A 26,471-nucleotide genomic window follows, 5' to 3' on the forward strand; every position below is an offset into this window, starting at 1 on the left:
TCTTATCATACCTCATGAACAAACAATAAAGAACATCAGTCTCAATCATGAAAAGTAAAACAGTAAAACAAATATACCATCCACATGCGGCAGACTCTTGGCTGGTTCAATTCTGGATACAATCTCCGCAAGGTCAGTAAATGAAGCATTAGGGCAGGTACAAACCTGTGATAAGATCAAGAGACAGAATGAATTACTAATGGAGCTATCTTCAGGGTTGAAGCATTAAACATGAACATAATGTTACTTCAGCTTTGATGATGACATCATGACATCAAGTACCCGCTGAGCAAGGGGAAGTTTGTTGCACATTTTACCCAATCAAGAAGTATAAACTTGGCGTATAAAGGCAAGGGATGGGTAATTGATCAAATAAATTGTTTGGGCCACTACAATGGAGCAACACACCAAGGAAAAAAAAACGAATTACAAACAAGTTTTTTTTTATTGCATGTGGTTAGTTGTGTAAAAATCACAAGACCAACTGTCATGTTATCTAGTTGTACAGTTTTATTTATTTTTATTAATCTATGGAAATAAAACCGAGTTTGCTTGCTTGATACAAACTCTGCCCTGCTACTCAGCAAGAGGAAAGTATGTCTATCAAGTATGTACTACAACTTGAGTATGTCTCAAGTACATAGTAGAATGTGATTGAAAATATTTTATCACCGACATACAATAAAATCTTTGTTTTCAGCAAAGAAGTTGAACATCACTTCAAATTCACATTCTTCAGCCACCTGCAGGGTGGTCATGGTCATGCTATAATTTACCATAAGCAGCTGGTCATGCTATAATTTGAGAAGTCTGTTTGTGTTTGAATTGTATGCACTTCTGACCTCTGAACAGAATGAGTTTAAAATTGTTGGTTGTACTCAGGATGTGCAAGGGGATGTTTTAGATGGAAAAAAATATTCATAGTCACGAGGGTTCAGCATGGGGAGAGCACCCCAATTCTCTCGATGTCAATATGTAAGGCTCAGCACCCCTCCCAGTTGGAGGGGGTATTAAAAGTCATACTAAAATTGGTAATTATGGGGGAATTATACCGTGTAATTTTAGGGGAACCCATCTGCATTTGGGGGGAAATCAACGCGTCCGCATTCGGGGAGGGGGGGGAGGGGATTAACCCCTCCATAATTCTGAGGGAATTAAGAATGGGTACTTAGCTGTTATTATGAAACAAACTATAAAACATGCAAGTAAAGCAATTAACTATGCAGTAAGCCTGGTGTTGGCTTAATGGTTAGGGTGGTTAGCTAACGATCTTAGGGTCTTGAGTTCAAGCCTCCGTTCAATCAGTTGAATTAACAACAGGCGGGCTGACTCAGCCCACCATTGGCGAAATAAGTACCAACGTGTTGTTAACAGGAGGGCATTGCATCAGCAGCACAGCTGTGCCCCCAGAAAATGATCCAGCCAAGCAGCCACAGGCTGCAAATGAATGAATAAATAAATAAATAAATAAATCATGCAGTGTTGGTGGGTTTTGTTGTTATAAATCTCGAAGGTCATACGTCATGCTTCTTGCTTTCCCAGAGATCCTGTTTCTCACTATCCCTGAGCATTGCATCCAGCACGCCCCCTCGCAGCCAGCCCTCAAACACCGTCCTTGCATGTTCTAAGCCCACCTCCTGTCACAGAAACACCAAACCTGCTTACACAAGTTTGTTGGCAACAAGATCAAATACTTTAAGAGCATAAACAAACTAATTAATAGCAGAGCAAAAGCCTCTGTACATTATCGTTCATTACAGAAAAGTTCAAGCTGGTTTGAAGAGTCTCTTCAGCTACCCACTTCTATGTAACCATCAGCTATTCTTCAAGCAAATGAGAAGTACCCACAGCTACCAAAAGATTTGATAAAAAAAAAATACTGAACACGAGTGGGCATCTGTGAGCACTCACAAATATCTCGTCAAACTTTGCAAAGTCTAACGTATTGTAACGGTCGATGGGTGGCCGGATGTATTCACAGTAATCGCTGGCCTTGACAGTCTCCAATTGCCGTACACAGCAAACATACGCCAGTCGAGACTGGATTTCCGTCATGTTCGGCACCTGTGAGAGACAAATTATCCATAAACCGAAACAAACAACAAACAGGAGCAAAGTAGATATTTTTTTTTCTCGATTAAAACTTCACATTTACAGAACCTCGAAAAAATAAGGTATCCATTTCAAAAAATGACCCCATAATGGATGAGCATGACTTGATGTGTTACCTCCACATGACAAACCATGACACCTCAAATATTTTCCAAGGGCAAAAATATTCCATTGAATAACACAGAAAATAATTTGAAACATTCAACATCATCATGGTCAGAGGAGAATAACCAGGAGGCTGGTGGTCTTGTGGGGTGGGGTTTATTGAGGGTGGGGATTATGGAGGGTGGGGGAGGGAAGAAATGCAACATTACAAGATTCATATTTATTTGGACAATTTGACTGGGTGGATGTGGGCATCACTGCCTTTAGAAACAAACAGCAACGTTATGCATTCATCCCAAAGGAGACAGATTTTCAAACATGACACCCTTCAATCACTGGAGAGAGTAGTAATAATAGAGAAAGGGGGGAGGGGGACAAAGGATTGGAGGTAAACTGGAAGTCTGGATATCAAGTGCCAAATAAGCAGCAGGTAGCATATCAATTTGTCAATATAACATATACCAGTATCAATTGTCTTGTGCACCTCCTGAGACTTGTTCAAGAGTCCTACCCATCATCACTAATGCTGTCTCCCACCCCAACGCTGCCTTCTTCAGCTGTTGTTGACTCCACCACCTCACCCTTTCCTTTTCACAACTACATGTACCGCTTTGATCCTCCATGTTCCCCTTTTATCCTCTGTCAGTCTGTGATTCTGCTGCCCTGATTTCGCTCCTCCAAGATCAAATACTTTTGCACTGTACTCATGTATCAATTTTAGACTTTTCAAACCAGAGACACTTGCATATAAATTGTTCTATCTAAATTGGGAAAGAACATCTAACAATGCTGCACATGCCTCTTCATTCATTCTTTGAGTTCTTTATTACTCTATTCATGTGTGCACAACAGCTGAGGTTCCCATTAGCATTGATTAAATGGTTATGATGCAATGGAACTCAGGTGAAGGAAATTAACCCTGTGAACCAAATACAGACCGTCAGATCCCTCTATGACCTTACTCTTCCGTGAGCCTCAATATTTCCGAAAACAAAATCATCCATGGAACCAGTGCACCCTCCAAACCTTGACTTTCTCAGCCAAAGGGTTGAGCCGTTTCCACAGAAGCCACCATCCAGATAACGAGTCGCCATAGTTGGTGAGGTCTGTGTCATCCCGGCTTCCAACATCTATAGCAATCACAGCCTTTGCCCCTCTGGACTGGGCCACATCCGCTGGGGAAAGTGGGGGTCATAGACATTCAAATACTCAACGTACAATAGGTTACAAAATGCAACTTTTCAAAATGTAACGAAATTATCGATACCATGCAAACAGAATGTAATTTACTGAAAAATAGGTTTTGCAACACTTGTATCATATGATTCTTAACAAATCTTGAATGCCACTGAACACACATTTTGTACGTTACAATTACAAAAAAATAAACATTCACAATGATTGGAGTACTTCATACGAGTATGAGAGAGCCAAGTGATGCAATCTCACATAACACCATTTATCGCCTTAAAACTCCAAATGGAATAATCAGGAGACACGCCTACCTGATTCGGACAATACATTGAGAGAGAACGACTATTATATTTGGTCTGGCAGAGCTGGATATTATCCATTGAGATTGAGTGGCCCTTGCCATGGACTGGACGAGAAGGCAGGCCCTTACGAGGCGGAACCCCTCATCGCCCCGCTTATTTACTGCTCAACTTCGACATCATCATGGAAATATGACAATTTTTGTCTGTTTTGCCCTGACTAAGGCAGACGACAACGTCAGCAAGTACCCTTTTTATGAGATGTTATCCTCTGAGCTAGCCCAGAGACTAGCTGTCACGATCTGGTTGTGGTGCTTCGAGATTTCAATGCAATGACTGAATCAGATCGTGTCACAAGGAGAACAAGAAAAAGAGCAATCAGAGATTGCAGACTCTTGCCAGGACTTGTTTTGTGTGGTGTTTGTGTAGTTTTGTGAAGTGCATTTGTGTGGCATTTATGTACTGGTGTGTTACGTAATTAATAATACACAACTGGAACTACTACTTCATAACAGCTGGCAGTGATGACCGGGTAGGAAGATGTGCCGCTTTGATCGGACACTTGACCCTGACCCATGACATTGATTATTACTCAATTGAATGCAGAATGGGATCAAAATAAATTCAATTCAAATCAAATGGAAGACCAAATAGGTACAGTTCTGCATCAGAGTCATCATAAGGAACCCGAATAAAAAAAAAGCAAAGAAGGAATCATCAGGAGAAAGCTGGATAGGATTTGGGTTTCAGCTGCTACTCCTCTACCCTCAAACCCATCCAGGCACAGCCAAGTGAGCCTTATTCAAAAAATAAATAAATAAATAGAACTCCGATTTTTTTTAAAAAAAACTTATAATAATTCCGGCTCCCAGACCATGCATCCGACCAGGTTGAAATTTAAACCATATACTTCCCATCCTGACTAGATCATAAATGTGAAGCGGTTCAACAGAATTTTTTCTTTTTTTAAAGATTTTCGCTCAATCCAATATGGCTGCAAGACCATGTGACATCAATTATTCATGAATACCCTGGTATCCACAAGCATTGGGGAAGATTAGTGTGAAGTTTCCCCTCAATCTGTCCAGCCATTCTAGAAAATTTTTTTAATAAGTTTTAGGGTAAATCAAATATGGCGGCCAAACCATGTGACCTATGACATCATATGAATGAACATTTTGATCCTCATGGATAGGCGGTCAAACATGTGAAGTTTCGCCTCGATCTGTTCACCCATTTCAGAAAATATTTTCTAAGGTTTTTTTTTTTTTTACTTTTTTAAACAATATGGCTGCCGAATCACGTGACCGATGATGTCATCAATATATCTTCTGTGGACCAATTTATCCCGAGATGACGCTCAAAAATTCACACTGATCGGATCTACATCTGTATTTGCAATTATGTTATGCAATAATAATGTTATGTAATAATTATGCAATTATGGAAAGTGTCAAAAGTTCTACATATGGAATTATGACCATAACGAAGGCACCTATGACATCATTTAAAAAAGGTCACACTTCACTTATTCCTCATGAGTACTTACCACGTGCAAAGTTTCAATATTTTTCGTGCTGCAGTTTCAGAGATACAGAGGTCCAAATTTTTCCGTTTTTCAAACATGGCTCACCATGTGAACCTATTACGTCATAATTATCATTACAACATTTTACATGAGTAGTCGCTCCTATGGTGAAAATTTTGCCTCAATCCGACAAGTGGTTAAAGAGAAAAACACTCATGTTGTGAGTAGACAAACAGACAAACGGATCCAAATGCAATACCCTCTCCTCTGGTGAGGATAATAATCATCGGTCCAGTATGCTACCATTCAGCAAATGATGACGGCACTCATCTCCTCGCCAGATGTGCACTTTTTGAATCGGAAGGTCATCCACCAGTATACCTTGTACAGCAATGACGGGGTGACCCGTTCAGTAATCGACCATGTCTTCGTCTATCCAAAACTTGATTTGGTTAGCCTGATACAGGAGCAGAATCAGCAGATCAGTGTCTTCGCCAATAACTGTAGTTGTGCGGGTCTGAGACAAGGCTACTGCTGCCTAAATTTCTACATCGGCATCTCTTTCAGCTAAAAGATGGATGATTCCTTGTTAGATGCAGTCATTACACAGGAAGTCATCTTTTTTTTTCCAATTTATCCTTTTCCAATATATTCAAATGCACTGAAGAAGATAATTGAAGGAAAAACCAATATGGACTCAAATCCTCTCATTCTGATCAACAATGATGTGATTTGCATGATGTGAAGCATTGTCATAAAAGAAGAGAGTGGGCATTCCAAGTTCTATTACAAGTTCTTGAATTTAGCAAATCCAAAAGGCAGAGTTCATGGATAAAGGTGAGAGTCCTCTTGTTCTTACTGGAAACCCCATGTCAATATGGATCACTGTGAACACACGCTTCTAATGAAAGACCTGAGCTTTACCAAGTGCCCTTCAATGTGGATTGTTGCTCAATTCCATTTTTACTCACAAAAGGAATACACTTCACTGAATAGTTTGTACAGACATGTCCCAAACATTTCAATATCCAAGAGTGTGGAACCCAATGGCAGGGCCTTCTGTTTGTAAATGATAGACATACCCAGTGCTTGTGACAATGTCTGACACCTCCACTTGCTTAGCTTTTCAGCTGGAACACATTCCGATTAATCTTTTCCATCAACTCAACAAATTGGGCCTGGGTTAAAAATAAAAAAATTAAAATAAAAACGTCCTTCAATTAAAAACTGGATGGAATAGTGTGTGTGTGTGTGTGTGTGTGTGTGTGTGTGTGTGTGTGTGTGTGTGTGTGTGTGTGTGTGTGTGTGTGTGTGTGTGTGTGTGTGAGTGTGAGTGTGAGTGTGAGTGTGAGTGTGTGTGTGTGTGTGTGTGTGTCACTGCAAGAGTGGGGGTGGGGGGTTTCATAATAATCACCCATCAATCACACGTATGCTGGTTTCATAATATCTTTAAAATTTTTAAACGTCGGTGCCAAACAGGCTCCAGCGACATAAGACAAAGCTAATTATTGGCATCTTTCAACTCCCTCCGTGACTACCCCTCAAAATCGAAGTGTCTATGGAATCTTGATTGTCCCCATAGTTCTTTAAAGTACATGTGGCTATCTCCTCATTTTCCATGCCCATGCACATCTTTTCTGCTTTCTTTGCATGCATAATACACATCTCAATCACAAAATTGTTCTCAAACTCAAACAGTTAAAAACGCTTTAGATTATTACCTCCACTACCAAAGGTGGAAGGAGGTTATGTTTTCACCACTGTCACTTCATTTGTTTGTTTCGTTGTCTTTGTTACTTAGAGAATTGAAGATTTTTCAAGTATATTGGTCAGTCGATTTTGTTATTCTCTCTGTCTGTCTGTTTGTCTGTTTATCACCTTCAGGTCACAATTCTAAACCAATCGTCATGAAACTTTACTAAGTTGTAGAGGTGGGCTCAACTGAGAAGCCTATCGATTGAGGTCAAAGGTCATCTTGAGGTCAAATTTCTAAAATCGTCATTTTTCATCCGATTGACTTGAAAATTAAACAGCAATTTCATCGTACATTACTGAATTGGGAAACCAACTCATTTTGAAATCAAAAGGTCAAAGGTCAACTCAAGGTCAAACTGCTAAAATCATCAAATTTCCTCTGAAAAATCATCAATTTTCAGCTGATTAACCAGAGAGTTACAGTAAGCAGCAATTGCAGAGTCCATCACTGAATTTGGAAACCAACTATATTTGAGGCCAAAATGTCAAAGATCAACTCAAGGTCAAACTTCTGAAAACATAAATTTAAATCTGAAAAATAACCAATTTTCATCCAATTGACCTGAGCTTTGATTAAGATTGTCAATTTTAATCTTAATGAAATGGACAATTTTATGTATCCATGGCAACCTTTGGAGAGGGGGTGGATTTTGCAAGTATCGTGCTCTGCATGACGTCTTTTTCTTGTTTGTGTGCTGTTTGTGTGCAGGGTATCTCAAAAAGCTGTAGACAGATTCAGATGCAATTTGGTGGGCCAGTTGGGTGTATGACAAGGACAAATTGATTAGACTTTGGTGAACATTCGAATCTGGATCCGATCATTTTTAAGTGGTTCTTCACAATTGAGGGATAGGGCCCAAAACAATATATAGCATGATATCTCAAAAATGTATTGGGCCTGATATGTTCTTTTGGATTAGGCATTGCGTGGAGGAGGTATGCACTCTTTATAAGTACCCTTCTAGTTCACCATGGTTTAAATGAGGTTATAGTTTGTGGTTTATAATTTCTAATCTCCCTTTACCCAAATTATTTGTGCTTGTCACTACCTGAATGATAGGTGTCCATTTCTATGTTTAAGAAAAACCAAAAAAAAAACCCCAATTATTGAACATCATTTTCTGTTGATCTGGAATTGATTAGATGCTGGTCTGATTAAAAACAACAACAACATGTCCTTCAATCCTGGCAAATCTCAGTGTCACCCTGTCACTCTGAAAGGACTGTCAAACTAAGCCACCTGTCTATTTCCCTGGTTAGCTACTGGAAGAGATTCAGGCTTTTGAACTTCGAGCCATTGCCATGAGCTATGACCTCTCTTGGAACAACCACATAGTAAAGCTTGCTTCCAACACCAGCCACAGACTCTTGCTTCCAAAGCAATCCTGTGTTGATCCAAGTCTCTGTTTGGAAAATCAGTTACTCACAGCCTAACAGGCATTTGTCTGTATCTCATTGAAGTACTGCTCTTCGCTATGGGTTGGTGCCCCAGTATAATACTGTCTTTCCTGGATTCAGTGTAAGCTAAAGCTCTCAAAATTATTGGAATTTCCCATGATGTGGCTGAAGCACAGGGTATGTTGCTCTCAAATCGCAAGCAGGTCGGTGATCTGTTTTGTTTTTTTTTAACCTCTTCTTCGCCGATAATTACTTATGTTCTGTCAGTCCTCTGACCCTCCCTATCTACTCCAGGATGCATGCGTTCTTCCAGGAACGCGCTCCAGGTTAAACTTCCATAATGTAGGCTGACTGAACACCTCAACTCCATTCCTCGCTTCTGTAGTCGATGAAACCACCTTCCAAGAGCCGTTCTGTCTCATTCTTCCCTTCAGGGCTTCAAGCAAGCCGTGCACTGCCATCAATTGTCCTTCTCAACTTGACCCATTAACCTTACTTGCTAGTTTCAGTATTTCCTCCCCGCTTCCCTTTCCTCTTATCTTGTGTCTTCATTCCCTTGAAGTTTGTCCCACTGTTAGCTCCACCTTATTACATGAGCCTCAATCCTGTAAACAAAACAAGAAAAAGGTTCCAACACATGTTAAACTCATCAGAACTAGGTTTACCAAATCGTACTGAATTTCAGAAAACAAATGGCAATGTCTCATATACAACTAACACACCTGCCGACTCACTTTACTGCAAAGTTCATACATACCTCTTTGCTAGTGGATATTTTTGGTTTCAATGTACAATTCCACTCCATGGGGAAGGTTGTTTACCTGGAAGGTTGTTGACATAGCCACCATCCATAAGCAAGTGGCCATCTTTGGGGTCACAGAGGGGTGGCAAGTATCCCGAAAGAGACATGCTAGCACGGGCATACCTCCACAATGAGCCTGGGGAGGGACACATTTGAGGGCTGCCTATGCCGGAGGGCAGCAGTAATCCGAGCGAGGTCATACCACATAATGAAGGCAGACCTGGGTGCTGCTGTGCATCGTGCCAACACCAAAAGGGGAGTAAATATTTGAGGAAGAGGAGAAAGAACGATGCATGGTGTACACATAAGCGACAAAAGCAAAACCAGCTAACCTGGAAGATTATTGACATAACAGCCATCCACTAATAAGTGCCCATCCCTCGGGTCACAGATTGGTGGAAGATAAGGAACGTAAGAAGAACTGGCACGAACAAAACGCCAAACAAAGCCTTAGAAGGTTTACCAAACATAGCAGAGAGGTTGGAGAGGGTGCAGGAAGAAGTGCCAGGTCCATGCAATGCAGGTACACCATTCAGAGAAGACCATGCAGATGCAAAGACCACACACAGGCCAGTAAAAAAGAAAAAAAAAGTAAGTGAACCAAGATGAAAGAGTGGAAACAAAACCAGAGGAAACATTTTGTGGGAATACAATAAAAAGGGGGGGGAGGGCTCAAAAAAACAAAAAGGGAAATACAAGACATAGTTTAAAATGTACAGTAAACAACAGGCAATGAGTACATGCAAACAAAAGGATAAAGTAGGAAGAGGGGACAGGAATTAAACAGAAGGGGAAGAAGGGGGGAGGGGGATAAAAATTGGCACACATTCAAATGGAGTGGAGGTCAAGAACGAAAGTGATGAACACAAAGATAAACTCAGAAGGTTCAAAGCTGAAAAACATTGAGCAGTGCAGTTAAAGCTCAAAGCAAATCATAGGCTTGTGCAGTTATAATGCCTGTTTCACACCAAATCCAGGCCCATGCTGAACTGTGCTGTCTCAAGGAGGAGATTTGTGACGTCAGAGCTTCTCGCCATCACGTTTCTCATGGCCTGGCTGACCTAATGATCGAAGACTTGTGCTTGTGAATACAAGGTGGGGCTTGGGGAACTTTTCAAATACAGACACCTATCGATGTATGAGAAGTGGAGCAAATTCAGGACCTGAAAGGATTCATATGTATGAGGCTGTTACTCCTACAGTATCTCTCGATTTCCCTCTCTATCATTTTAGCTTTTATGCTTTTCCTCTCTCAAATTCCCTCATTGTGGCATTTCAGTTTTTCATTATCGAATACATTTGGGGCCAATGACATGACGGCTGCAAATGGTCGGTCATCAGGATTATACTGAAAGTAGCTTTGGAGATGAAAGAGAAAAAACAACAACAGAGGAATAAAAAATATATTACGAAGGGACAGAAACAAGCTACATGGTGAAAGATAATGAGACATTGAGCTGGAGGAAAAAAAAAAAAAATCACACAATTGCATTGTGCAGACAATCAGATATTATATTTTTGTTAAATTTCATTTCTAGTGAATTCTCTCTTTTCTGTTTTCTACTGGCAATAGACCAATGCAAGATGGAGAGAGAGAGAGGGGCGTCAGGAGAGGAAGGGAGACGGGGCGGGGGATAGTGAGAAGCTTAGGCAGATAAACATGTCATAAATTACAAGCACTAAAAGTTATGTTGAACTGTACCCAATCTAACTGGATGGTACATTGATCCATCACTTGGGACCACACTCTGTGCAGAGCATTGGTGCTGCCTAAGCAGTCTCCTTGGCTATTGGGCAGATCCTGGACGGGTCGCCACTCCGACACAGGATACCAGCAAGCTGGTACTCATTTTGCCGACCTCGGAAGGATGACAGGCAGAGTCAACGCCACCTGGTATTAATTCAACAGCCGAGGGGGATTTGAACTCAGGATCCTAGGATCCCAAGCCCACCACCCTAACTATGAAGCCAACAGCAGGCATTACTGGATAGTACAGAGGTAGCACATTTGGCTTTGAACTGTCAAGCCCAGGTTTCATTCCCAACTGTCAGAGATTGATGCTTCACAGGCAGTGTGTTGCATCACAAAGTGCACTGTCCCTCAGGTGGACATGAAGCTGGATGTCCTTTTTGCTCACATTCAGTGGTGGACAAAAAAAATCCCACAATAAGTGAGTTGTTGCTAGCACCCAATTGAGCTCTCGTCGAACATCAGGCCTGGCCAGCTTGATTTGAACCCTGTGCAGCTTAGCATTACATGTCTCCCCTGGATAATATGGAATCTAAACCTCTCAAACTTCACAATGCTCTACTATAGGTCAAGCAGTATTAAGGTCGGCACTTTCACCATTCACTAACACAAGTCCCTCGTATCTTCAGGTGAGACAAACCATGAGAACTGTGACGAGAGAAGCTCTGATATCACAAATCTCTTTAGACAGTGTGGTTTTGGCACGAACCTGGATGTAATGGAAAAAGGCAATTGCGGCATCAACCATCAACCAAATATAAAAAGCACAGTAAATGCTGTTATGGTCAACATGGTCTGATATACAACGAATAAAGCTCAACAAAAAGAATGTTCAAATTAATTGACAAACCCACAAACGAATCAGGATGTGAGCATACCACCAAGTAATAGTCTAACACTCCCTTACACTCACATTCTTTTCCTTTTATCAATTACTGTGTTCACTTCACAGCAACCACCTAAATCTCCATCCCCCCCCCCCCCCGCTATCGGATGCAATAAATAACGGCAATTGTACGCATTTGTTAATCAATTTCTGTAATATGCAACTAATTTGGGAAAGGTAAGTGAACACTCGGACAGACTGACACATCCACATACATCGACGGATACACACAAGCAGACAGAGACAGGTGCAGACACATCTACACGCGCGTACGTACGGACACCCTTACAATCGGACAGACTGGCACATGCACCTACATAGACGGATACACAGAAACAGACAGAGAGAGGTGCAGAGAGACACACACACACACACACACACACACACACACATTAAATTGACGCATGAAGAAACAAATCACTACAATGGTTTTACACCAATACCATTATCACTGAAATTCTCACTCCATACTGTTTTGTCTGAGCTACAGAAGGACCGGCTGTTCATTCAAAAAGTCACAAGGACAGCTGACATTCGGTACAATAACATAAACACAGTATGACAGCGTTCACAAGATACTTTCACACACCACCTCATAAAGGGCTCTTTTGGATCACCTGGTGCAAAGTGTAAAGATATCACAAACAAAGAAGCTTTTCCCAGTGGAGATAAAGAAAAAGAGATTTGATCCTGTGTGTTTAAAATCCAGTAACGTTATAAATTGTGCAGATGAAGCATCAATTCAATTATGTTAATCTCAAAAACTTGTTGTTTTGTTTTAATGTGTGTAATAAAGCATGCTTGCTTCAAGGCCAGGAAAAAGCTGAAAGACTCAGAATAAGAGCAAGAGAAGAAACCAGCTGATGGCAGACATCACAGCAGCGATCCCATTACAGAATGACATCACAATTAAGGCAGCCACCCGACTCACCGTCGGTATGAACTCGCATGCATGAGGCGGTGATGTCGGTGGTGACATTAAAATAGGGTATCCATAGATCCTGCAAAAGCAGAGAGTATACATATAAAACCACATTTAAAAACAGTCATTGGTCGTTAATATTTGTTAAAATTCACATCAATACGTCATGAAACCACACTTACAGGGCGTTTCAAAAAAAGTGAACTATTTGAGCAGCCTGATATTCTGTCATTCATAATGCTATACCCTTCTCTCTTGCAGGTTAAGGTGCTGGTGGTATTCCATCTCTAACAAGTATTCAGTAGGACCCTGCATCAACTATGGTGTTCACAGTGGAACAACAAGTGAAAATCGTGACTTTGTGCTTTGAGACAAAATCCTTCACGCAGGTGCGCTGACGATAGTCAGTATCACAATGTTCACACCGTTAATGGACCTTCCAATGGGAGCGTTCAGCGGTTTGTGAAGAACTTCAAAGCACATGGAAGCCTGATAAATCAAAACAAAGGCAACAGTGGCCGCCCAACAGGTGTCACCAAGGATCAAGGAACAACGATCTTGTGAGAGATTCTGTTCTCAAAAGTCCTCGGAAATCCCACCGTCGGCATTCCCGAAAACTGGCGATCTCAGCCTCATCTGTGTGGCACATTCTCACTTCTGAACTCAAGCTCTACCCCTGCATCATATCTGTAAGGTATAAACTAACTCTGAATGACATGGCAAGTCAAGTAACAATGTGTGATTGGTTCAGTCGCTGAATGGAAAGGTCACCAAATTGGATCAACTCATTGTGGTTCAGTGATGAAGCACACTTCCATTTGAATGAGGCAATCAACAATGAACATCTTCTGGGGTGCTGAGCCTCCTAAGGAGGTGTCTGAGATCTCTCTCAAGAAACCCAGAGGCAACTCGTTTCTGTGCGCTGAATGTCAGATGGGGTCTGCTGGGACCATATTAGTTTGACGACGCCAATGGTAAGACGGTGACGGTCAACGGCTAGTGATACCGTGAGGTTTTACGCCGATACCACACTGATCTCGCTCAACTACTGTCTCTAAACCAACTCAGGTTTGTATGGTTCATGCAGGACGGTGCCCCACCGCACACTACAGGTGAAACCATTGACTTGCTCCACAAGCTGTTTGGAAATAGTGTCATCAACCTGGGCACAGCACATGAGTGGGTGCCCCGCAGCCTGGATTTCAATCCATTGGATTTTTTTTTATTTTGCGGTGCTGCCAAAGGTCAAGTTTACGACAACAAACCTCGAATCCTGGCTGTCCTGAAGCAGGAGGTGGAGGACTAACATTGGGCTCCCACTCCAGCCACCTGCAGACAAGTTGCGGAGAATTTTGGATTGAGGATCAAAACTTGCTTCAACAGAGGAAGAGCACATATTGAAAACGTCAACTACAAGCAGTACGAGTGATTTGAAAATGGCTTTCCATCAATGCATCACTGAAATTTCTACCTTTTGAAATCTTTCTACAATAAAACGTTCAAATAGTCCACTTTTTTTGAAACACCCTGTATACATTCTGGAACTTAAACATGGAACATAAAAGAGTTCTATCTCCACACTGATAATGATTATCATGATCTTACCTCAATCTGCTTGTCTTTGAAAACCTTTTCTATGCTCTTATTGAAAGCAGCTCCTGACATCATCGACGTTATGGGATAGGTGAGGTCAAGAACTTTCTTGAAGACAGATTTCATTTCCTGGAAGAAATTCAGAATGTACACACAAAAACATTTGGAATTTAGGACAAATTAAAGAAAATCTAATAAATAAACGTCATTTTCTGTGCCTTTCTGTCTGTGTGTAACACCCAAACACGGCAAAACTACCACGCCAATTGCCACAAAACTTGGCACATGGACCAAGTTTGACCTCATGGTGAACATAGGCTACATGGTTTCATCTGAAGTAGCGAGGGTTTAGGAGGGAAGGTCGACGAACATTCGCTATGTAAATGTGTATCATGTAGCACAACCCGGTGGTGGTGACAGAGTCAGCCGTGGAGATAACTTGCATTTTTGCACTGTCCACATCCCCAGAAAATGGAATGCCTCAAAGCCAACCTCCACTAATCAGGGGAGGCAGGGGAAGTTGGGGGGGGAAGTCCGGAGGGAGGAGAAGAGGTGGGGTGGGATTCTGGAGGAAGGGGGTGGGGTGGGAGGAAGCGGGGCAGAGGTAATATGAGGAAGGGGCAGGGATGGGAGGAGGGAGACGAAGGAGCGGGGTGGAACCAGTGTTTCCCCGGCAACACCAAGCACCCCTGCTGGTAATGAATAAAGCTTAATGGGCCATCTACCACATTTTTCGGCATACAGGTCAATGCAGAGAACAAGTCGAATTGACTAATTTCCCCATTTTCTTTCCTTCATTCATTCATAGACAAGTCGATATGAGGTATTTGAAGAAGTTAGATCAACCATGGTAGTTAGCAAAACTGTCAATCATAACAATAGAGGTGTTAAATTCCTCCCTGACACTCAGAATACATCGCTGCCTATAGTACTTCTCGTGTCATGAATATTAATGAGCTGTTTTGTGCATATTATTTGAATTACTTTGTGTGATGACCTTTGGGATAAATTAGGAATGTAAATATTTTTTTTCAATATGTTTGTCATCATAGAGTTATAGTATTTAAAACTAGAGGGGGAGCACTCGGTAGAGTGCAAAACCTCCGCCGCCAATACTGCTGGGTCACTTAAGTGAACCTGATATCCTATTCATTGTAGGTCAAAACGGATCAGACTCGACTGAACCACGATTGAATAAACGAAACGAGATCGACGCACATGTAGAAATGCCTAAAAAAAAAAAAATCGAAATTTTTTTGAAAAAAAAAGGTGCAAAATTTCTGGGTTTTTTTTTTCTCTAACAAATTTTTCTTTGGGGTTGGAAATCACTTAAAACATGTAGAAATGCAAAAAAAAAATTCAAATATTTTTTCAAAATGGCCGCCAGAGCGGCCATATATTGGACTTTGGACCAAGTCCAAAATCTAATGGCATGATCCTTGGACCATAACCTAATCCCCCCACCAAGTTTCGTCGAAATCCGTCCAGGAGTTTTTCCGTAATACTGTTCACAAACAAACAAACAAACAGGCAGGGGTGAAAACAGTAACCTCCGTCCATCTTCGATGGCGGAGGTTAACTCGAAGGGCACTCGATCGAGCGTATACCTTCTCCCCATAATTCCTGATCCACGAGAACATATCGAGCCCAATACATTTTTGAGATATCGTGCTACATATCATTTTTGAGCCCTATCTCTCAATGGTGAAGAATCACTTAAAAATTCTAGTAGTCGGATTCGGATTCGGATTCAGATCTTCACCAAAATCGAATCAATTTGTCGAGGTCACACACGCAACCTGTCTACAAGTTTCATCCGAATCCGTCCACAACTTTTTGAGATATTGTGCAAGATATCGGTTTTGCACTTTCTCTCAATGGTGAAGAATCACTGTAAAATTCTAGTAGTCGGATCTGAATCCGGATTTTCACCAAAATCTAATCAGTTCATCCTTGTCACACACCGAATCTGTCCAAAAAATTTCATCCGCATCTGTCCACAACTTTTTGAGATATCCTGTACACAAACAAACAGACAAACAAACAAACAGACAGACACAGAAAGGAGTGAAAACATAACTTCCTTCACCTTCGGCGACGGAGGTAACAAGCTACATAATCATCATCCGCATTGGCTCAAAGCACACCACATTTTGTTGCATTTCACTACTCCTTAAACTTAAACACATGACACTTATTATAACAACAGTACATTTCAATCCATCAAAGAGCTTAATCACCAAGCGCAGTCTCAACATGTTTGATGTAATCACAGTTCACAATCGTAGACCACATAATCGCTGGACATCTGAGAAAACATCAAATCCCGAGTCTTCTACATCGGAATTGAAGATGGCAGTGAACTCGGGGGGTGGGGGAGGGGGGTCAAGTAGAGTGATTTCTGTAAGGTAAGTCGCCGATTTATGTCGAGCCAATTTGCATCATTCCGAAAGAACATTGTAAAGAGATTATGCGACAACAGTCAATTTTAGTCGAACTTGTCTGATAAAACGTTGCTCAAAAATTAAGTACAGACTACAATATATTAACGTGGAAAAATTTTAAGGACTCTCCTTCTCAACACAAGATTTATCTTCGTAGAAATATTCCTATTTGCTTATTGTACTGACCACATTTCCAAGCCCATCCCTCGGTGTACTGCAGTTAGAGCAGAGGGTGGTAGGCTCTTGACAGAGGAGTCCGAAGTGAAGACCCGCTGGGCCGGTTACTTTAAGCGGTTGTACCAGGCTGATTGACCAGCTGTCAAGTTTGACGTCAAGGGTGTTACAATCCCTATTGCTGACCCTCCAATCAACTGTGGTCCACCTTCCTTTGTGGAAACACAGGCTGCAGTGAACCGGTTGAAATGGGGTAAAGCTCTAGGGATCTGTGGCATCCATGCTGAACTTCTCAAGGCTGGTAGAAATGCTGCACTTGCGTCACTGCATGCAGTTCTGTGCTCTGCCTGGAACACAGGCATCATCCCAACTGATTGGAAGAGGGGACTTGTTGTCCCTCTCTAGAAAGGGAAGGATGATCGCCAAGACTCTAACAACTACCGAGGAGTTGATGCTGATCTCAGTGCCGGGTGAGGTATTTGCTCGGATAATTATTGATAGGGTTCGACACCATCTGCTTGAGCACCAGCATCCAGAGCAGTCGGGCTTTACACCAAAGAGGTCAACGATTGACCGTATCCTTGCTCTTCGTGTCCTCACCGAACACAGACGAGAGTTTCGGAAGGGGCTGCTTGCAGCCTATGTTGATCTCTGTAAAGCGTTTGATTCATGAATCTGGATGCCCTCTGGAGGATTCTTGGTCTTCGTGGGGTGCCACCAAAACTGATCGATCTGATGTCTGAACTCGAATCTGGTACTGAGAGTGCTGTGAGATGTGGTGGTACCATCTCTGACTTATTTCCTGTTGTTACTGGAGTTCATCAGGGATGTGTACCAGCCCTCACATTTTTCAGCACTTGTATGGACTGAATTCTGGGGAGGATGTCAGAGAGATCAAGCTGCGGTGCATCGATTGGGAATGTCAAGATCTCTGACCTTGATTTCACAGATGATGCAGTCATCATTGCGGAGACTCAAGAATCTAGGAGACTCCAGAAGGATATCTAGAGCCTAGATATCCTTTTGGGGGCCCTCGAGGTGCTGAATGAGGAGTCGGAGCCGCTGGCATTATGGGTTTTCTGGGTCAAAACTAAGATCCAGTCTTTCAATGACATCTTGGATCCTGCAATCCTGTCTGTACCTGTTTGTGGTGAGGATGTTGAGGTCTCGGAGAGATTCGCTTACCTTGGCAGTAATATTCATGTCTCTGCTGGCTGTGAGCCAGAGGTCAACAGACGTCTGGGTCGGGCCTGGGGAGTCATGGATTCACTGGATCATGGGGTGTGGCGCTGCCGGTACCTTTGGGGGAGGATGAAAGTCCGAGTCTTCAGGTCCTTGGTGCTTCCAGTCTTGCTCTATGGATGTGAGACTTGGACTCTGATCAAGGATCTGGGACAGAGACTTAATTCCTTTGGTACCGGGACTCTTCGGGGAATCCTTGGCTATCACAGGTCAGACTTTGTGTCCAACGAGCGGTTGCTGAGAGAGACTCAAATAAGATTTGTTACCTGCATAGTCTGTGAGTGTCAGCTGCGGCTGTATGGACATGTGGCTAGTTTTCCTGACGCTGATCCTGCTCACCAGATTCTCTCAGCGAGGGAGCTTCGTGAGTGGAGGAGGGCAATGAGTCGACCACATTCCTCACGGTTGCAGCAGATTGATCAGCATCTCAAGGAGATGGGGATGGGCCAGTCATCTGCCTTGGGGATGGCCAGACGGAGGCCCCTGGAGTACCGGCGGAAAGTGGACGCAGCGACGTGCTGCTCTGGTGCATGCTCCCACACCTGACCTGACCTGACCTGACCGAGTGCACCTTGGTAATGGCTTCTCCGCTGTGGAATTGCTGTGAGGCCATTAGATTGTTCCATCAGAGATTCCTCGATTCCAGATTTGCTGTATGATTCACCCGAAAGCCTGATCAAGGTGAGGGCAGCGCCGTATCGCTGCAGGTTTATTTTCCCTTTGCCTTCACAGTCAAAAAAATATTTGAGCAGTCCATCCAAGACACAAAGGCCTGCCTCTCCCTCCCTGTAACCCCCACCCCCACACCTCTCCTGTCCCAACAAGCTATTTTGGTGAGTACCCCTGTAACTCTTCATTTGACTGTCGATTTGTGTGTTTGATATGTGTTAAATGGTTTAATATTCATCACTAATGTGTAGTTAAGTGAGGTTAAAGTTATGTTAGGGTCACTGAAAATGCCCTGGGAATGTATCCCCCCATTATAACATAATAACATTATCCCATGGGAATATCTCATCTGCTTAAAGTCGCACTTTTTGACGTTTGTGCGTTATGACATTTGTGTGTAGTGTTTTATTCATTTATGCAATTCAATGTCTTAAACCATTGATGCAAATATCTTAAATCACAGATAAGTCAATTCCGAGTACAAGCTGAGGCCTGGAACTCCGGTGGAAAAGTATCAAGTTGTACACCAAAAAAAATATGCGGTATATTATGTATAGCATCATACAAAAAGCTAAATGTTGGACAACACCCACCAATCCCCCTCCACATCCCTCCTTCCCTGGATATGTAAATATAGATGACTCCTAAACATAGTGTAAAAATAAAAACACATGCTCTCTGTTCCTGTACATCTGCATCACACAAGCTAACACAGACATGGACGCAGACATGGATTGAGCACATGAACAATCCCACTGCATAATGTTGCAAAGGTGAACATTTCACTTCCTTCAAATCAATTGTTTTTTTAATAATTATATTGTCGTGTCCACGCCGGTTAAAAAAACGACCTGGATGGCTGGCTGAACATTTCTCCCAAGGAGGCGAACACGTGATCCTTGGCGATTATAGTGCGCGCGGTATGGGACGCCAGCAAGGGCGTGCACCAGAGGCGCTCACCAGGATGGCGGACAAGAGTTTATACTTGAACTCACAACGAATAGACAGACACAAGCAATCTTAATAAACAGGAGTTTAAATGGACATAAATCAAGTATTCATAATAAGAATAAATCAAAGCATGAGGTAATGGAACATGAGATAATTTACAGCCTAAAGTGGAGGCACCTCAACACACAGTTACAAAAACGGAGAAGGGGAAAGATAAAGCAAAAGAAAAATCCCTCCTATATTCTGGCACTTAGCTTCGTCTGGAGATGTTCCTTTAGAACTTGACGATTGAATTGCGTCATCCTGCACGGGAAATCGCACCCGGAAAATTTCACAGTACACACAGATGTACTGCGTGGCGGTATTCAACGCCAGGGCTCAGAAACAACCGTGCAGCTTATTTTCATGAGCGAATATGCCGACCGTTCCTCTCTTGCACCAGGTCTGTTCATCACAATCGCCCACCTTCCTCCTCGAGCATATGGCGAGACGATGTCTGAGGCCCCGTGATAAGGCCATGATGCACGCTCTTCTTCCCTCCTCAGAAACGTACACGCTTCACGACTCAACCGAACAGTCAATGGTTTCGTTTTGCTCCAGCGCACGAACAAATTCGCCTCAGTACCAACACGAGAATCGTGCATCCTTCTTCACCATGTTGAGGGAAAGCCAGCGAGCTAGATTCTTTTGCCTGCAATCGTGGACCTCACACACCTCTCCTCTCCCCCGAACCTTCTGAGGTCACGCCCATCCATCATACACCCCAGGGATGTGGTTTACTCGTTGTCGTTCCTCGAGGTGGGGTTTTTTTGCCTGCTTGGAACATTCGGCTCGGTTGTCGTTCTTTTAAAGACGCGATTCCTTTTTAATCGCCGGTCTTGTAAATGCAAAAACATAAGAAAAGGTATTTGTCATTTGTTCAGCATTTGTTCAGCACTTGTCCATACGTGTGGTCAGTGAGAGCATGTTTTTCTGAAAGTGTTGCGAATTGGAGCATGTTTGGCTGCACGTGTGGCATGATGATGACAATGATCGCGTCTCCCATAAAATCATGACAGATGAGAGTTCAGCAATAACGCAAGGTAATATCGACAAACCTATCTTCGGTAATGGGCCTTCACATGGGAGAATAGTCAAATTCTGTAAAAGCATATTCTGCCACATGTAGTACAAAGAAAACCAGTTTTAGGTTGGGTCATGTTCGAGCATATTTGTGTTTAAAAGTCACAGAATAAAAGCGAAACGATGTCGATGAGTAATCACTGGGTGATAAAGTGTTTGACATGGGTTGCTGTGCTGAGTCCTCTTACCATGGCCCACCCACGAGCACGGGTCCGCATGCGGCTCACATCACGTTCTTCAGCATACAATGCCCCCATGAAAGCGCCGATAGATGTCCCACCCACCATATCAATGGGGATACCAGCTTCTGTCACTGCTTGAAGCACCCCAAGCTGGGCACAGCCCCTGCATGGAAACGGTGATTTTGGAAAAGTGTGATGATTGAACAATTTGCACATCACACACATAATTCTCGACAGAATGCATATAACACTGCCATGGACCATAATGACATGGCCATTACAAACATGGGCGTATGAGCCAATATTTTTAGGGGGGCAGCAACAGATTTTCCAGAATGTGTGTGTGTGTGTGTGTGTGTGTGTGTGTGTGTGTGTGTGTGTGTGTGTGTGTGTGTGTGTGTGTGTGTGTGTGTGTGTGTGTGTGTGTGTGTGTGTGTGTGTGTGTGTGAGTGTGCGTGCGCGCGTGCGCGCACACGTCAGCGCTCCACTACGAGCCATAGAATAAGTCAAAAAAAAATCACAACCCAATGCGACCCTTTTGAAATGAGGTCATGAACGTCATTTCAAAAATTATCCCCGTGTGGGAGTGACGGTCATCTCTATAATACCACAAGTTCTCAATGTTCAGTTATGACCGAAGACTACTGCGCAGCTCGAACTGCACAGCTTGGTTGAAGATGACTCGGCATTTTGGCGCGCGCGCACGAAATTCTATTTTGAAAATAAATGCCGACGTTTACATTTCGGGTTTTGAAACTTTTGCACCTTCGGCGGAAAATGTATAAATATAAAAGGCTAAAAATCTGTTTTATATTTATATTTCATTTCTCCTTCCTTCCTTCTTTGCGAATCGCATCGGCATTTTTGGCCATCTTCCAGATCACGTGACGATCAAACGGGAAGGAAATTCAAAAATCTGTCCGGTTAGATACAAGATAATATTATTTACTATCATAATCAATAAACAGTTGCCGAATATCTTGGAGAATGGCAGACTAGATAGGTTTTGAAAATGGCGATTTTTATAACTTACGTGACCTCGTGACCTTGACCCTGACCTTGAACCCGGACAAAAGTTATATCGTTGTGGAACACTCATCGACATCAACCCACATACTAAGTTTCATCAAGATAGTCAGGTTCACCGTGTCCCTGAATTGCGTGCCAAAAGCGATTTTATTGTTTAAATGGCATCTATAGGATCTTATTCGACAGAAAAACTTGGGTGGCAATTTTACTTTTGGGAATTTGGGTTTTTGTGGGGGCTTAAACGGGGGTACCGTCATTTCGCAGTTTATCGCCCGAAATGAAAGCGCGAATATTGATATAACTATTTTTATCTCTTAAAATATTAATAGGAAAATTATGAAAAAAAATCAGGTGTCTTCCTCATATCATCATTCATTTATGTACCAAATATTTAGTTGATATCTGAAATAATTATTGATGTTTATGTATTTCCAGATATGCACTAAATGAAGAAGTTCACCCGTTTCGAAGCAAGGCCTGTTGATATTCAACTATAACGGACGTGACAATGAACTCACTCACCTGCATCATTTGCGATAAAGGCAAGTGGAAGGGCTACACCTTTGTACAGAACGTTACATCAGATTCTATTGGTAACATAAAGAACTTTGCCGAGAAGCGAGCACAGTATGGAGAAACGCAGTATGCACCTCTGGCTGAAAATCTGTCAAAGTTGTCTGCATCCGATATGGAAAACATCCATTACCACAAAGAACGTTACAAACTCGTAGTGCACAAAGGTATGCTGGAGAGAGCCGAAAAGAGATTTTGTGAAACATCTAGTGAATCACAAATGCGACCAGCTAAACTCGGACGTCCATCCTTGGCACATGATGAGGATTCTGTCAGACGTGTTCGCAGGTGTCGCCCAATGGAGCCAAAGACCAAGTCCTGTGCGTTTCTCTGTGATAATCCGACAGATGGAGAGTTGCATCTTGTCCTGACAGATACGATGGGGACCCCCTTTCTGGATATAAAAACGAAGACACGTGATGACAAAGTCCGAGCAAACCTGTCACTGTTGCTTGAAGTTGGTGATGCCACTGCAAATGAAATGTGGTATCACGGAGATTGCTTACGAAATGTTGAACGCCAATGCTATTCTTTCACATTTGAGTGCACTGGGATCGATGATAATATCACCAAGCATATGTGTGACATTGAAATTGTAAATGCAGTCAAATGTTCGCTCTCGTCTGGTGCTGTTCTAAGTATGAATGATGTTAATTATGAGTATCTGTCAACTTTGACTGAACATGGTGTTAGTGTGGATAGCTCCGACTTCAAACACCACCGAAAAAGTTTGATAATAGAAAATATCAGTACTGCTGAATTTGTCAGGCCCCATCGACTCAATGAAAGTGAGCATATCATCAATAGTAAAACCCTTTCAGTTGCTGTTGGTAAAGTAGTGCCCCAAGATTTGGGGGATACACTTAGCGACATTGTTAGAGTTACTAAGTTGCTTCATGATGAGTTGTTGAATTGCAAAGATAAGTGGCACTTCACTGGTAACATGTCGTTTGAAAATCCACCAATGGTAGCTTTCTTTCCGAAGCAGCTACTCTTTGGCACAAATGCACACTCTGTTTCTGGTAAGCGGGATGGAGCCATAAAGAACACCGTTAGCATTGTATCACAAGTACTTGTGCAAAATGTAAAGAGCGTCAAGCAAGTTCGCCATAAGCCAAAGTCAGATGTTGGATTTGTGTCACACACAGAGACACCGCTGAACATTGGCTTGGCACTCTCTGTACACAACAAAGTATGCAGCAAACAGCTTGTCAACTTCCTGTCAGACCTACATATTGGAACCAGCTACAGCAGTGTCCTCAACATCGAGAAGAGTTGAGTGTGGAGTGGTCGAGAGAATGAAATCCACTGGTGGCTATTGCATACCGACATTTGTCAAGAAGGGCAAATCCGTCTTCTTTGCCATAGACAACATCGACTTCCTGGAAGACACGTGCGATGGACAGAATACATTGCACAGAACAGTGGTCGTCATGAATCAAGAAGACACAGATGAAGGTGAAGTGGTGAGCCAGCCACTCATAATACCAGACAAAGTAACACCAGTAAGGCAGGATGTAGTGTACCTTGAAGACCCACGGATCATCCCCAAAGCTACCAAGTTTGATACCTACAAGGTCAACGTGAACTCTGGACTTCTGAAGAGATACGCCACAATGGACCGCTCTTGGATGCTTTCTTGGCATCGAGGCAACAACAATGTCCAATGTAACAGTGAAGATGTCACCATCAACGCCAACGCAAGCTTTGACGACCACACAGCAGGAGGTACTTTGACAGAAGACCTTGATCCGGTTGTGGAAGAAGACACCAATGAGGACACAACAATGCCAGCGACGAGTGACCACCAACAAGCATCTCGGCCGACCAGTAGACTGAACAAACATCCACCTCGGCAGTCTCTCATGCCTACTTGGTCTGCAACAAAATCCTTGCTTCTGCAACTCAAAGATTGCAAGTCAACAAAGACACACAGTGAAGCTGTTGCACCACTCTTTCGACAGGCTCCAACGGATTATGCGACACTATATACCGTCCTTTCACTGACAGAATATATCTGCTGTTGTGATGGGTCCTGACAGAAAAACTGTTATCACTCTAGACCTTGATCTCTATGAGAGAGCAGTGAAGATCCAAAAATCAGAGGGGAACACCAATTGGGCTCTACGTGCAGGGGAGCTCCACATATGTTTTGCAGCCCTGCATACATCGAAGGCAGCGGTCTTGACACGGTCGCCATCGAAAAGGGCATCTATTCTCCAACAACACTGCGTCACATCTATGGTGGGAAAGCATTCACGCGGGGTATCGAGCACCACACAGTAAATGCCTTGGCATGCTACGTCATGAAGTACGAGCAGCTTGATGCTGATGACACCTCAGTCATTGCAGAACAGTGCCAACAGCTCCGAGAAGTTCTGCACAGTCGAAAGAAAGCAACACAGTCTTTGACAACATATGTGCAAGCTACACTGAGACTATCGACGAGAAGATGACAACATCAAATGATGGAGAAGTTGGTAAATTCGTCATGAATTATGTGCATCAAGTCGAGTGCCTACTACAGTTAATCCGAGCGTGCAGACAAGGTGACTGGGAAGAATATTTAGCCGCCCTTGACAATCAGGTCAAGTATTTCTTTGCGCGTGACCTGTACAAGTATGCCAGACTGATGCCATTTCATTTGGCTCAAATGAATGCACTGAAGACAGAGGACCCTGACACATGGAATGCACTTAAAGATGGTGACTTCTGTGCCAAGAAGACAGGAACACCGTTCTGCAACCTGTTTGTGGATCAAACCCTCGAACAAGAAATCCGAAGACTCAAGGTAGTGGGAGGGATCACAGGAATCAGGCAAAATGTGTCTGCACCGGCTCGCTTCCTGCTGACAGCACCAGAGTTGACCCGTATTGTCAGTGATTTCCGACACCACTACACTTTGACCACTGATGCAACTCAACAAGAACATTATCAACTATCAGGAACAATAGCCCAGTGGTTTGCTACAAATGTGGATAAAATGAAACGTGGCCTTGAAGAACATTGCGAAACTAACCCATTCGCCACTGACATGCAGTTGGTGAATATTGGGTCAATGATGGCTGTACCTGAAAGTGCGAAAAGCGATATCCTGGACAGAGACTTGAAAGGGACGAATCGATATGAACAGTTTGTGGCTGACAGACTTGTAGATGCTTCTCCCGTTTCAATATGGGAGAGAATTGAGAAGATGAAGCTGAAGACACACAGCACGTGTGTGAAGAAGACAAGCTATGGAGTTGGAAACATAGTTGTGAAGCTTCGTGAAGATCGTCAGTTACGAGCTCGCTTCCTAGTAATTCAACAGTCTCGACCATAACTAGTAGACAAATTGGGAGACACAATCGGAAACTTTGAAATGGCGGTCACCCCTCGTTCCCTCTTTGCAACAGATGGGACACTGCTGATCCCGAGTGACAAGAGCTCGTTCATGAAGGAAATAGAGTCATATACACCACCAATAACTGGATCAGACAACACCACACCACGCATCCAAGAGGTACCAACTGAAATCGTTGCTCTCACCAACGATGAGGGAATCGAGGGTACCACAGAGGGCGTAGAAGAACATCCAGAATCCATCGATGATTATGTCGGTCTGCACCCAACAAGTTACTCTGTTGACGATGATGAGCTGGGCTTGATGGAATCCAGGTTCGCCAGAGAAAGGGTCATCATCATTGATGGACAAGCGGTCATACAGGGTATGAAGAAGCTTCCAGTGATGCACACAATTAG

The 26,471-nt window shown here is 42.9% G+C and overlaps 1 protein-coding gene across 6 annotated transcripts in view; it reads right to left on the bottom strand.

The window, feature by feature from the left end:
* The window catches only part of LOC147026534 (patatin-like phospholipase domain-containing protein 7), a 243,036-nt gene that overhangs the window by 37,115 nt on the left and 179,450 nt on the right, over positions 1-26,471 (bottom strand). For 2 of the 6 annotated variants that reach the window (XM_085882009.1, XM_085882010.1), the window contains exons 28-36: positions 21,135-21,291; positions 14,357-14,473; positions 12,761-12,830; positions 9,526-9,642; positions 9,213-9,329; positions 3,244-3,392; positions 1,912-2,064; positions 1,521-1,637; positions 78-165 (exon numbers count right to left, since the gene is read on the bottom strand). In XM_085882009.1, the coding sequence (XP_085738135.1) occupies positions 78-165; positions 1,521-1,637; positions 1,912-2,064; positions 3,244-3,392; positions 9,213-9,329; positions 9,526-9,642; positions 12,761-12,830; positions 14,357-14,473; positions 21,135-21,291 (1,085 nt within the window). Of the gene's footprint in view, positions 1-77; positions 166-1,520; positions 1,658-1,911; positions 2,065-3,243; positions 3,393-9,212; positions 9,330-9,525; positions 9,643-12,760; positions 12,831-14,356; positions 14,474-21,134; positions 21,292-26,471 lie in introns of all 6 variants that reach the window. The other 4 variants (XR_015058386.1, XM_085882011.1, XM_085882012.1 and 1 more) reach the window with 4 other exon arrangements.

Source organism: Eptatretus burgeri, chromosome 5 (assembly GCF_056783735.1).
Source record: "Eptatretus burgeri isolate ZD-2024b chromosome 5, Ebu_testis_v1, whole genome shotgun sequence".
Lineage (NCBI taxonomy): Eukaryota > Metazoa > Chordata > Myxini > Myxiniformes > Myxinidae > Eptatretus > Eptatretus burgeri.